General features: G+C 43.6%; 2 protein-coding genes across 2 annotated transcripts; both read right to left on the bottom strand.

Moving 5' to 3' along the window:
• Window positions 1–328: 328 nt before the first annotated feature.
• On the bottom strand, window positions 329–2,889 carry LOC127770497 (receptor-like serine/threonine-protein kinase At1g78530). Its single transcript, XM_052296237.1, has 5 exons — window positions 2,327–2,889; window positions 1,895–2,233; window positions 1,562–1,816; window positions 1,330–1,463; window positions 329–840 (listed from the first exon to the last, which is right to left on the bottom strand). Exons 1-5 carry the CDS (start codon window positions 2,457–2,459, stop codon window positions 649–651), a joined length of 1,053 nt encoding a protein of 350 aa, XP_052152197.1. The 5' UTR covers window positions 2,460–2,889; the 3' UTR covers window positions 329–648.
• A 4,588-nt stretch (window positions 2,890–7,477) lies between these two features.
• LOC127770063 (S-type anion channel SLAH1-like) lies at window positions 7,478–10,181 on the bottom strand. Its single transcript, XM_052295733.1, has 2 exons — window positions 9,277–10,181; window positions 7,478–8,126 (listed from the first exon to the last, which is right to left on the bottom strand). The coding sequence occupies exons 1-2, from the start codon at window positions 10,135–10,137 to the stop codon at window positions 7,863–7,865; spliced, it is 1,125 nt and encodes a 374-aa protein (XP_052151693.1). The 5' UTR covers window positions 10,138–10,181; the 3' UTR covers window positions 7,478–7,862.
• Between the last annotated feature and the right edge of the window lie 2,355 nt (window positions 10,182–12,536).

Consider the following 12,536-nt stretch of genomic DNA (forward strand, 5'->3'; position numbering starts at 1 on the left):
GTAGGGCACTACTCCCTTCTTTTCTTCTCGCTTACATGTGGGCCCGATAAATTTTTTAATTTTTTTTGACTGACTAGGATTCCTCGTTAGCAAAACTGCCCATATATACTGAATGAGACCTATTTTTCACAATTTTATATAGTTTAGGGGTAGAGATTTCTGATATTAGATATTAGACAGACTCGACGTAAAGTTGAGTTACGTTAGGCGAACTTATTCCTTTCCTCATCTCTCGAGTCCTGGGCCACAATCTGTGGGAAGGTCTCAGCGATTAAGGCTCGTTTGGAGCACTGGAAAGATTTGTGAATCCTGACAGAATCGAACGGTCTCTAACTATTATCAAACTTATGCAAAATCCCAAACCAGGCAGTTTTTGGTACACAAATAATCTGCTCACTATCATGGCAGCTAGCAAAGTTTGCTTCCTGTACTTATACAATCTTTGGTAGCTCGATCGCCAGAAAACAATCGCCTTAAACATCGTTCTGAGAACTGGATTGCGCAAAAACAACACTTGAGTGAAAAAAAAAAAAGTCTTCAACTAACTAAACTAAGGACCTACTATGTATATACTGTATGAACACATGTATACAGTACATGATATTCTGTACGTATACACGTATAAACGGGCACGTGCTAATCAACCGATCATGCAGTAGTGTTCTTGGCTTGCTCCAGCAGCTTGACAACTTCAGCCATGGTTGGCCTGTTGCAGGGCTCAGACTCGAGGCACTTGTCTGCCACTTTGAACACCAGCTTCACCTCCTCCGCCGGGAACGACGACTCCAGCGCGCTGTCGACCGCGTGCTCCTCCCTCTTCTCCTCCATCGTCTCCTTCACCTGCACGTGCACACCGATTACCCATGTTGGTATGTTACAAACTTAATTAATCACGTTATTATCTTGTTTTAATGATTCGTTGATTAGGCCCAATAGTAGTACGTTTGACAGATAATTAGTATACGCGTATTTAATTATTCATTGATCATGCGTGACATTGTGGTTTGTAGCACCTGGTGATGATTGGTCACTGCTAATGAATGATCAGTCTCAGCAACAAAACACTGTAGATGATGTGTGTACGACATGAAATGAAATGGATGGAAAGCTTTTAAGTTCTGTTTGACACGGCTCTGGATCTAAAATCTTTTAAACTGGGTATTTTTAACTTCACAAATATATGAATTCGAGTATGTGATTACGTTGATAATATTTAGATAAAATCATTTTGTTTCATTTTAAATGAAATATAAGATTTTAAACTTTATAACTTAACAAACAAACTTTAAATCTAACGCGGATATAGAATCTGGAGCTGTGTGATCTTACCCAGGTCACTAGCCTCGTGCCGTTCTCAAGAAACGACTCGTCCGTCGGCCTCTTCCCGGTGAGGAGCTCCAGCAGCACCACGCCGTAGCTGTACACGTCGCCCTTCGTCGTCGCCCTCCCGGTCTCGAAGTACTCTGGGACGCACACAACATGTTCGATCAAATGACTGACAGTGGTTCAGAGAAGCTGGTGGTGAGGCGAGGTGAGGTGTGGTGGTCGGACGGAGACGGACCTGGGGCGAGGTAGCCGAAGGTGCCGGCGACGACGGTGGTGACGTGGCTATGGTTGGGCTTCATGAGCGTGGCGAGGCCGAAGTCGGAGACCCTGGCCTCCATGTTGTGGTCGAGGAGGATGTTGCTGGACTTGATGTCGCGGTGGATCACGTGCGGGATGCAGTCGTGGTGCAGGTACGCGAGCCCCCTCGCCACCCCCGCCGCGATCTTGTGCCTCGCCTCCCACCCCAGCGCCCTCCTCGTCTCCTCCTTCCCTGCAACCACATCAAGAACTCAGGATTTCCATGGACAAAATCGCCATAGCTGCTTCGAGTTCTGATGTGTATATGTACCGTGGAGGATGGTGTCGAGGCTGCCGTTGGGCATGAGCTCGTAGATGAGGAGGTTGAAGTGCGGGGCGGCGTAGTAGCCGCAGAGCGGGACGATGTTGCGGTGCTTGATGTCGCCCATGGTGTCCAGCTCGCGCTCGAACCCCCGGTCCATCTCGGCGCTGCCGCGGCTCAGCTTCTTCACCGCGAACGCCGCCTTCTCGCCGACGCTTAGCCTGTACACCGTGCCGTACCCGCCGGAGCCGATGATGTCCTTGTTCGAGAGCCCCATGATCATGGTCAGGAACGACTTGGGGCTCAGCGACTGCATCGCCGCCGACCTGAACATCACCATCTTTCCACCTACAGTACGTGATGATCAATTGATCATTCGCATCAACAGAGAAGAATTCAGCAAGAAAAACAAGTCAGAATTAATCTCTGTTTTTTTTTAACCTGTCAGGCTGTTCTCGATGATCCGTTTCTTGCGAGCCCACTTCTTGTAGAGCAGGAAGGAGATGAGCATCTTGGACACGATGAACAGGATAGAGCAGATTGTAATGTAGAGTGCAACCATGGTAGTATGCATCTTGCAATCCTGAAGAACCAAGCAGCAGCTGCAACTTTGAGCCCTTGATGACTATATCTATATGCAAAAAAAAACTATATTCCCCTTGAAGAATTCAGTGAACCCTGAAGTCTGAACCCAAGAAATGAACAAAAAATCAAGCTCTCCAAAAAGGGCAACAGAGAACAACAACAAAAGTCACTGCATGCAGCTGTATGAACGAGCTGTTCTCAGCTCGGAAGCAACAGAGATGAATGAGGAGGCCTTCTTCACTGCTGCATGGGCTCAGCTGCTTTGGAATCAGCAAGTTGTGGCGATGTGATGTGAACATCATGGAGATTGGACACACATGTGAGTGCTGTAGAAGAAGCACAGGTGTCTCGATGAGCAAGCAGTTGGGCAGGATTGCATGGAAAAAGAAAGTACATTGGCCCCAATCAATGGGGACTGGTTGGATCATGTGAATGGCAGGCAGAGTCATCGCTCATGAACACCACCCTTTTTATTAATGGGCGTGCCAATCCTAATTTAATTCTGCTACTGTTTATCCAATTCCTTTTGTTAATTTCACTGTTGTTTCTTTCATTTTTGTATAGTATTTTCCATGAGGTTTTACTTTTCAGAGAAGGTAGAATTCTACTAGTAGTTTCAGAGGTAACATCAGAAAACAACCGCATAGTTACTAACTTACTACTGAATATCCAGATTAGAGATAATATTAGAAATTTAGGCATGAAACTATTTTATTCCTTGGATCTTTTTCTGTCTATTGTTAGTCAAAACGTTATCGAAGCTTGCGTGTACTAATTTTGGCGGCTGACTCTGAAACTCGAACGTTCACAATCACAAAGCCAGCAGTTAGATGGAAAAGCAATTTCTAGTTTGGCAGTGTCGGTGAGGTAGGGCCGATTAATTTGTCAGTTTGAAGAAATTCGTCCTAAGCTGATTCAATTCGTCAGTTTGTGCAATGGTGTACGAGCTAAAATTGTTGAAAAGGCTGGCCTTGACTAGCTTCCAAGAAAATAGGGGTGTTAGCTGCCTTTTCCCCTGTGCTGTGTGGTTGTAATCCTGGAGCTGCACAAGGACCCTGCCGCCTGTAGTAGTAGCAACATATATATATATCAAACTTTTGTTTCAAATCACGTGATCAAACTGGGGAAGAGCTGGCGAATTCTGGACAATAAGGCAACGCGTTGTATGCATAATTGCATGTATGTGTAGTTTTTTTTTTTTTTGAAAAAAATGGTTTTCTCACCTAAAGGGGATAGTTATGATAAATTTTAAAATAAATTTACGATAAATGTACTATATACCTATATTTTTTAATAATTATCTATATTGTATTTTAGATGAAAATGTAGGCGAAGGGACATCCCCTCGAGGAAGTAAAAACAGTCTCCATTTTTTGTTCTCCACTATTTCCATGCCTATGCGTTCCAATAAGATCTGGATGAATATGCATAGGAATGGTTTTATATATAGGTTGGGTTTTTTTTATCTGGTTTATTTGGTGGATTGATTTTCACACGAGAATATTGGTTATTGTAAAGTGAGTTTTTTTTTACATGGGAAAGTGAAATGGTTAGGGTGGGGAGAATGGATGACTCCACTTTTACCATAATAAAGATAAAGCTAAGGTGATAATTGTAAAGTAGATTATTTAGTTTAATTCTACATTTCTAAGCACTGATTCTGGGTGTTTCTTACCAAACTAGCCTAAGTAAAATACATCAGGAGGATATCAATGACCATCGACCAACTTTGATTATATCATGTTTATTTCCAGTGGTTGTGTTATACACCAATTAAATATAATAAAATAAACTTAATATAATTTTTTGTGTGGCTTTCATAAAAGTAGTTTATTATTACCTCCATCTAAAAATATAATGGGTACATGTATTTTAATATTTAACTCTTCTAATATATGACCAACAATTAGTTTAATATAAACTATACACCACTGTCTGGCTAGCCAGAATTTAAGTTTTTCTTTGGACAAAAGGAGTATTTGAAAATAATATCATTGAATTGAGTTTCGAATGTACTTTCCTATGATTATGTTCTACAAAGGTGATTTTACAGTGTTCTTAAGGAGGTATCAAGGGTATCACATTCTTTCTAGTGTAAAATTTAGTATCTCTTGATAACTCCGGTACTTGGAGGTAAAAGATTACTAATATTGGAGAACTGATCTTTGTTCGGATGGCAAAAATTACATTAGTCCCGGTTCGAATAGGAATCGGGACTAAAGAATATGTTCAGTTCTGGTTTATAAGCCCAACGACACTTTATGATCTTTAGTCCCGGTTGGTAAACACACCAACTAAATATCATTTTTAGTCCTGGTTTAATTGTTGTCGAGCCGTGTCAAGCCACCAATGATCTTTGACTAAAGATAAACACTTTAGTCCAGGTTGTTTATACCAACCGGAAGTAAAGATAAAAAAAAATGGAACGAGATAGCCGAGCCGCACGGGCTTATCTCCTCGTCGTCCTTATCTTCTTCGCGCGGCTGAGACGAAGAACCCCCGCTTCGCGCTCCTCCTCCCCCTCCCCTCGATCTCTTCATGTGGTTGAGACGACGGCGACGGCGGGCTGCGGGCGCGCGCTCCTCCTCCGCATCCCTCTCGCTCCTACCTTACCCCTCGCCGCCACTCCCCCTCCTCCTCCTCTCCCTGGCGGCGCCACCCGTTTCTCTAATGCCGTCTTCTCCTCCTCCCCCCTTCCCTCCGTCCTCGATGACGACGGATGACGGCGACCACCGTGGCCAAGAGTAGCGAGGAGGTGCCCCCGGCGAGAGGGCTTCCTCTGTATCTTCACCCGCCGTTTCCACGTGGCCCAGAGCGCAGAGGAGAGGGGGCCGGGCTAGGGTGCGGAGGCAGGGCGGCGCACGACGACAGGTACATTGTCTTCTCTCCTATACTACGTCTCATCTCGTCAGTCGTCACGTTCTTGTTCTCGATCCGAGTTTTTGGTTCGCAGGATTTTGCATTTTTCTTTTCAGTTCGGCTCCCGATGTGGTGTTCGGTCGGGGTGCTTCATCGATGGACCGCCACCCGCCGCTTGCCATCTCCCCGTGGAGGCTCCGTCCACGCTCGCTGCTCGCCGTTTAGGAATTTGGTTGAGATGAGCGGATCCATGTTTCTTTTCTTCCCTAGCGGTTGTTCTTGATGTGCTAGTTTTTTCTTGTATAAATACCTACCTAAGGAATGGTTGATTATATTGGTTGTTGTGCGATGCATCGATGCATATCTTTTTAGGTATTTAGGGATGGATTGTTTGGTCCGATACAAGCAGCAAAAAAAAAAACAATGAAAAAAAGAAATAAAAAGACCTTTAGTTTCGGATTGAATGTTCCGGTTTGCAACCCAGGACTAAAGATGAGTTTCTCAGTAGTGTTAATTACTTGATAAATTAAAAGTCAAAAACTAGTTTTATATACCACGCTAATTGTAACCATCTCTTATATTTTGGAAAAGAGGAAGTACTATATTTCTCATAGGAATCTTGGAATATCCCAAGCATTCACTTTACAGACAGGGCGTTTGCACCGCAAAATTTCACTAGTATAAAGCTTTGATATATACGTGCATGTACATACAGCTGTCATATATAGTATATATAGCTTTAGTACGCAGTTACACCCACTACTTATATATACTGATCAACTGATATATATATATATATATATATATATATATATATATATATATATATATATATATATATATATATATATATATATATATATATATATATATATATATATATATATATATATATAGTGCTCTTGCCACTTTGTGGAAGGCTAGCTAGGCCCCATGGGGTTTTAAGCCATATATCTTTGACCTAACTAAGTGACCAATCCAACAGGAGATCGGCGACCTAAAATTGATGGTTATAATTAATCTTGGCAAACCATGCGTAGGCACTTATAAGCCCCGGAATTGTTATACAGGTCAGGATATATATGTTGTGCTCTAGAAGACCCCTGTGCCCTTCATTGCCGCAAAAAGGTTCCAGCGAAAAATTTGAATGGCCATGATCCAAAACGAGGGTCTGAATAATTTGCCATGCAATGCAAATGCAAGGCCGTCTTTTGTCACCTGAAAACAAGCTAGCTAATTCCCTCCGTTTCACCATATAAGACTTTCTAGCATTGTCTACTGTATGTCTAAATTTATTAACATCTATACGTATATGGACAATGCTAGAAAGTTTTATATTATAAAACAGAGGAAGTAGCTTATTAGCTGTACCCAACTCTAGCCACTACATCTTGCACCGAACAGACTTCTCAAAAGAAGATGATCATGATGATTAAGGAGAGCATTAAGCTATTAATTATCACTTACAGTCGATCGATCGAGCCGTCCATCTCGCAACTGTATGGCGAGCAGGACGTACGAGCCGGTACTTTTGGTACGACCTCCTCGATCACATGTACTAATCAGTAATCATTATCCATCTGTCCTCCTGCTCGCCACTACAGTACTATACGTACCTAATTAGGGGGTTTAGCCCCCTCTCCCAAACACCCCCTAAGCGACCTAGCAAAACAGCAATATATATACACCTTCCGGCGCAAAAAGGATCAGCTTTTATATACACGAATGTCTAGCTAGATTCGTATATAAAGATTAAGTTTATTTTAGAACAGATGAACGTATATATACTCTCAGTATGTACGTAATCTCAATCTAATCCGTACGTGTCTTGTTTGTTGCAGTGGCAATTGGCAACACACAATCGATGCTCAGCTCAGCTCGCAGCAGCTGCAAGCACACGTTGCGATCAGCAAATCACCTGAGAATGACCGGTAGAGATCAACCGGCCGTCCAGATCAGGTGATCACTAGCTGAATTGCTTGCTCAGGCATGCAGGGGCTACCTGGGCCTCTCGTACGCTAAGCCCCTGCGTGCGTGTCAGCTTGTCATTGTCATAGTTGGGTAATGGGTATATATGTTTTTTCACTTTGCAGGAGAAATTAAACCGAGAGTATATTCGGGCAAAAATAATTTCTGGTACGCTCGAGATCAACCGAAACCGCCCTGGGGGAGCCGGACGAACTCCCAGTCGGCATCATTCCAATTCCATCATATGTGCAACTGACGCCCAAAATGAATCGTTACATCGACCCTATCACACCCGGTCGGCCGCCACCATCTTCCCAAGCAAATTTACACCCATATCTCTCTCTTTGGTAAATCTATAGCTACTGTACTATATATACATACACACACAAGTGTATGTTACAATGTAGCCATGTAGGTGACTAGGTGTAGAGCCTCTGTTCGTCCGTGACAACTTTTACGGTGGTCCCTATTGGTCGTAGTAGAACTGGTGCGGACAACCCCATAGCTTTTCTATGGTTTTGAACTTTGAGGAGCTAGGTTGAAGTAGTAGTACTGAGGCTACCAGCTAGCGGGCGAGAGGGGGGCAGGAGAAGGGGTCGTCGTGGGGGAGTAGGTCGTTGGTGCGGAACACGGTAAATACCATGAGAGCGAGCGTGACGGCTACGGAGAGGATGGCGAGCGCGAGCATGAGCACGCTCGCCGCCACCTCCCTCACCTCCTGCGCGTACTCCGCCGCCGCCAGCGCCAGAACCGTTAGCGGGAACGAATACGCCCACCACGCCACACTGAACCGCCGCATCGCCCTCTTAAACAGCGTCGGCCGCGACACCTGCATCATATCCAAGCTATTAGTTCATTTAGCTTCATGACATGCATTATTGCTTTCTAAAGATTCGTCTTTTTTTTCAGCTAAAGAGAATTGTTTATGGCTTAATTGCTAACTAAGCATGATTAGTTGGCCGTGAGTCTGGAGGCACTGGCACGATACACACACATGCATAAATATATATTTTAGAGAAAGAGGATGATCAGCATACGTGGCACCCTAGTGGTATCCTACAGTCCTACACGATCCTAGTTGGATCAGTTCTTTCCCAGCCACTAAAATTAATGAAAACGAAAAGCAAAAAGGAGATGGATAGATGCAGAGCTAAAAAGCTGAGGGAAAAAAGAACCTCTCAGCGAAATGGATGGAGCAGAATTTGATCATTTCGAGAAAATGCGCATCCCCCACTTCTCTTCCTCCATCCTTTAGTTTTCTCTCGCAATATCTATAAACTCTACCTATATCATGCATCTATATAGGACTTCTATTTTCATTGTCAAATGCATCCTAATTTCTAGGGGTTAAAGGAGGAATCTTTGTTGAAAGTTTTGGATCAATGGAGAGCACATGGTGCTGTGGTTCTTTTAGAAATGAGAATTTTTATGATCTTTAAGAATACTAGAAACAAATGCTCGTGCTTTGCAACGGGTAAATGTTATTTTAATCTTATTATTATTATACGATTTAGATATGGTGAAATTCACTGTAAGAATTTACTTATATTTTTTTTTAGAAAATCATAAGCTGCAATTAGGAGTCTGACTTTTGTCTCAAATTAGATTGCAAGTTTTTTTAAAGAAATTTCTTATCCGACTCCTTCTGTATTTTTAAAAGCAAACAAACTTAAAAACCTACTCAAACAAAGATGACGTACCAAAACACCGATAAAAATATTTTCAATTTTTTATAATAGTAGAGATAGAGATATGATACTAAAATTTTACATTATTTAAAATAAGATACCTCTCGATATTTTTTAAAATGGTAGAGTTACCCTTTAGAAATGGAATTTATCTTGAGCGTTGGATAAAAAATGGGACGGTTTGGATCGGATGCCATGCTGACTCATCACGTTCATCCTCGGCGTTTGCGTGCAAATGCAATATGATGGCGTAAACGCGAGGCTTTTGCTGTGGAGAGCTAGCTTAATTACCAGGGAGGCGAAGAGGAAGAGGGAGAGGAAGAAGAGCATCTTGCAGCAGGTGTCGAAGGAGGCCGAGATGGCGTCCCAGGCGAGCGACGCCATGCTGGGCGCGGCGAAGAAGAGGAAGAACACCGGGCGGAGCATCGCCGGCAGCGAGTCGGAGCCGAGGAACCGCTGGTACAGCGTGACGAACAGCACGAGGTAGTGCGCGGCGCCCACGGCGAACATGGCGACGGCGCCCTCGTGCCACCCCATCCTCGCCGCCGCCCTCGCCGTCACCAGGTTCCCGATCACCGTGATGTGGCTGGCCGGGTTGGCCACCATGGACAGGAACTTCCTCCCCCGGGTGAACCACTGCCCGTACACCTTGACGTCGAGCGCCAGGATGGGCAGCGAGAACGCCCACCAGAGCGCGCGGTAGGGGCGCGCGTCGGGGCGGAGGAGCAGCGGCGGCGCCGCCTGCAGCAGCAGCAGCCAGGAGATCCACGGCGCGAAGAGGTAGTTCATGGCGACGTGGTGCCTGAACTCGGCGCGCACGGCGGGGAACCGGAGGAGGCACCGCGCGGCGTAGAGCGCGCACAGCGCCACCAGGGTGAGCAGCGCCAGCGACCAGAGGAGGACGAACGCCGCCGACGGCAGCGACCGCACCACGGGGCCCAGCGCCCGCGGGTCCGTCGAAGCGTCGCTCAGCGTCCGCCACAGCAGCGCCTGCCCCGACAGCGCCAGGCTGATCCGGAAGTACCCCGCGTGGAACCGCGTCAGCATGCCAAACCTCGCCACCACCGGCGCCGCCGCCGGCTTCGTCGACGCCACGCCGCCGTCGATGGACGAGGCGGCGAAGGGTTTAAGCGAACGGGACGAGGTATCCATGGCGACTCGACTCGATCGATCGATCGATCAATGTCAGTGGAGAATGTGTTGCGTCGTGTTAAGCTTTTGGAAGTGAGATGGGTATTTATAGGGGGGTACGTGACACTGTGACGGCTAGTGTTGTGAAGCCAGGGTGCATGTGGGTGAGGCGGTAACCGAGGGTGGTTGTTTCCTGCAGGTTTTAATTGATTCTGGGGTTTTTTTTCTACTTTTTTATTTTTTGGGGGTAGCAAATAGGTTGATCAGCTAGCTGAAAGATGAATTATGCCGTGATGTGAAAGAAGAATGCCTATGCAATGTGGGCAGGTTACTTCTGTGGTAGAGACTGGGCTTGTACTTTGGGAAACTATTCTTGGCTTATGTTTCCTCTGATTTGGGAGCTAGTTAGCCCAGTTGCTCTGATTTGGCTAGTGTTGTCTACAATGTTTGAACATTAATTCTTCACTATAGAGGTTAGTACCTCGAGGTATCTGAATTTTACACTAAACTTTTTGGTACCTTGGTATCAAATCTTACACTAGAAAATATGATACATCTCAATACTTTTTCAAGGATGATAAAATCAACCTTCTAAAATATATTGCACATCCATTCCCTGCCCCCCGTCTCTCTCACTCTCAAAAGTTTTTGTTTCTTGAAAATTCACTATATAAAATTTTTTACTAACAATTGAAGTAAAAATATGTGTTTAGTTTGATGGATGTAATACCTTTATATTCGTATTTAAAAATAATTTATACGATATTAATTTTGCAATTGTTAATAATATATTATGAACTAAATTAATGGTCAATATATATAATGGTGGAGATCATATAAAAGGCTAGTGTAATACACTTTCTATAGCTTAAACAATTCACTTTCCTCTCTTAAACTATTTTATTGGATCACTTATCACATAAATATTTTTTTCTCGTTTTCCCTCCTGAGCTATTAAAAACTATTCAATTAGCAGCTTAATACCATTTTTCTTCTTTTTTTCTCTTTATACAATTCGTAATTTAATATGCAATTGTTTAGCCATAGATGACACCATTGTCAATGTTTTGAAATATTTTTAATCTTTTTCCGTAACTGTTCGCTAAAATTTTAAAATCTCAATGTTTAAATAAATATGTCTCGGTGTGTGCTTCCAATCCATGCAAAATTGCAAACCTTGGTAAAAAGAATACTTAATAAGAGATAATAAGTTGTAATGCACCTAACAACCCTACTAAATTTTAGTGCGAGGCATATATAGGACAGAGAGAAATAACGAGAGTAAACTAAACCCTTTAATAGTTTAGGGGAATAAATGAGCAAAAGAAAATAGCTTAAGGGTTAAGTGATCCGGTAAAATAGTTTGAATGAGTAAAATAGAATTTTTTTTCCTATTTTTAGAAAGGAGTTAGCACTATACTACATACTAAGCGTTATTTCCACCAGTTAGCAAATGGATGAAATTAACACCACTGGTACCGCTACGTGCTCGTTAAGAAACTGTAGCCAATTAAACAAGAAAACATCACATCATCGTACAGCTACTACTCCCTTTTATGGATATAAAGGATTTTGGACGGATGAGATATCTCTTATGTTCTAGGACAGAGGGAATAGTAGTTAATTAGCCTATCCACACTTCTCCATCGGACAGATCAAAATTGCTACTAGGTACAACTCACTCTCAAGCCTCCCCCAAAAAGGTGATCTCTGTGCTGATCGATCAGAAAATCCACCGATTAGTACATAACCTAATTATTAACAAGGTCGAATCACGCCGTGTATATATATACCGGAAATTTTATCCATGATCAGCGCTTGCAGCAACAGCACGGCGCACCTCGACTCCAGAGTCGTCGTCGGAGTCATCGTCGCCGGCCGGTCGGCGGCGACTTTCTTTTAATTTGCCTGATATCGCGGAGACACAACCGATGGAAAACTAAAGCACGCAGCAAAATATGCAGGTGCAGGCAAGCTAGCTAGCACGTCCACTTTGGCGTCGCATTGTGGCCTCTGCATGTACACGGAGTGTGACAGACAGAGATGAGGTTTTGATCTCTTGCAGATATGAGATATACTATCCTATCTCTCCAAATCCAATGGCAACTACTTCACCGGCAGTGGAATTGGACCAAAAAAACGGTTAGCACGTCCTATGATTGTGTGCTAGTAATGATCGAGTCTCTGATTCATCACTTGTCAAATTTGGGCATTCAGTGAGGATTGACCGTGCTGACAAGCATTCAGGCAAGTGGTGACTGGTGTGTTGAAAAGCTTGCATATAATGCACAGGATGTATATGCAGCAGATTCAGGAAGTCATGAGAAATATGAGAAAAAAATGGTAATAATTGCTTGGTGTCAAAATAGAGATTTTCTTACATTAATGAACTATTTGAAAATGTGCATTTGTTTTTATTT

Source organism: Oryza glaberrima, chromosome 1 (assembly GCF_000147395.1).
Source record: "Oryza glaberrima chromosome 1, OglaRS2, whole genome shotgun sequence".
In the NCBI taxonomy this organism is placed as follows: domain Eukaryota; kingdom Viridiplantae; phylum Streptophyta; class Magnoliopsida; order Poales; family Poaceae; genus Oryza; species Oryza glaberrima.

What these genes read in the sequence shown, in the direction of transcription:
- LOC127770497 (XM_052296237.1), bottom strand. Translation starts at nt 2,459, where the DNA reads ATGCATACTACCATGGTTGCACTCTACATTACAATCTGCTCTATCCTG. An exon ending in CATCGAGAACAGCCTGACAG is followed by an intron (nt 2,234 to 2,326) that starts GTTAAAAAAAAA and finishes CACGTACTGTAG; the next exon opens with GTGGAAAGATGGTGATGTTC. An exon ending in GCACGAGGCTAGTGACCTGG is followed by an intron (nt 841 to 1,329) that starts GTAAGATCACAC and finishes GTGCACGTGCAG; the next exon opens with GTGAAGGAGACGATGGAGGA.
- LOC127770063 (XM_052295733.1), bottom strand. Translation starts at nt 10,137, where the DNA reads ATGGATACCTCGTCCCGTTCGCTTAAACCCTTCGCCGCCTCGTCCATC. An exon ending in TCTTCCTCTTCGCCTCCCTG is followed by an intron (nt 8,127 to 9,276) that starts GTAATTAAGCTA and finishes GATATGATGCAG; the next exon opens with GTGTCGCGGCCGACGCTGTT.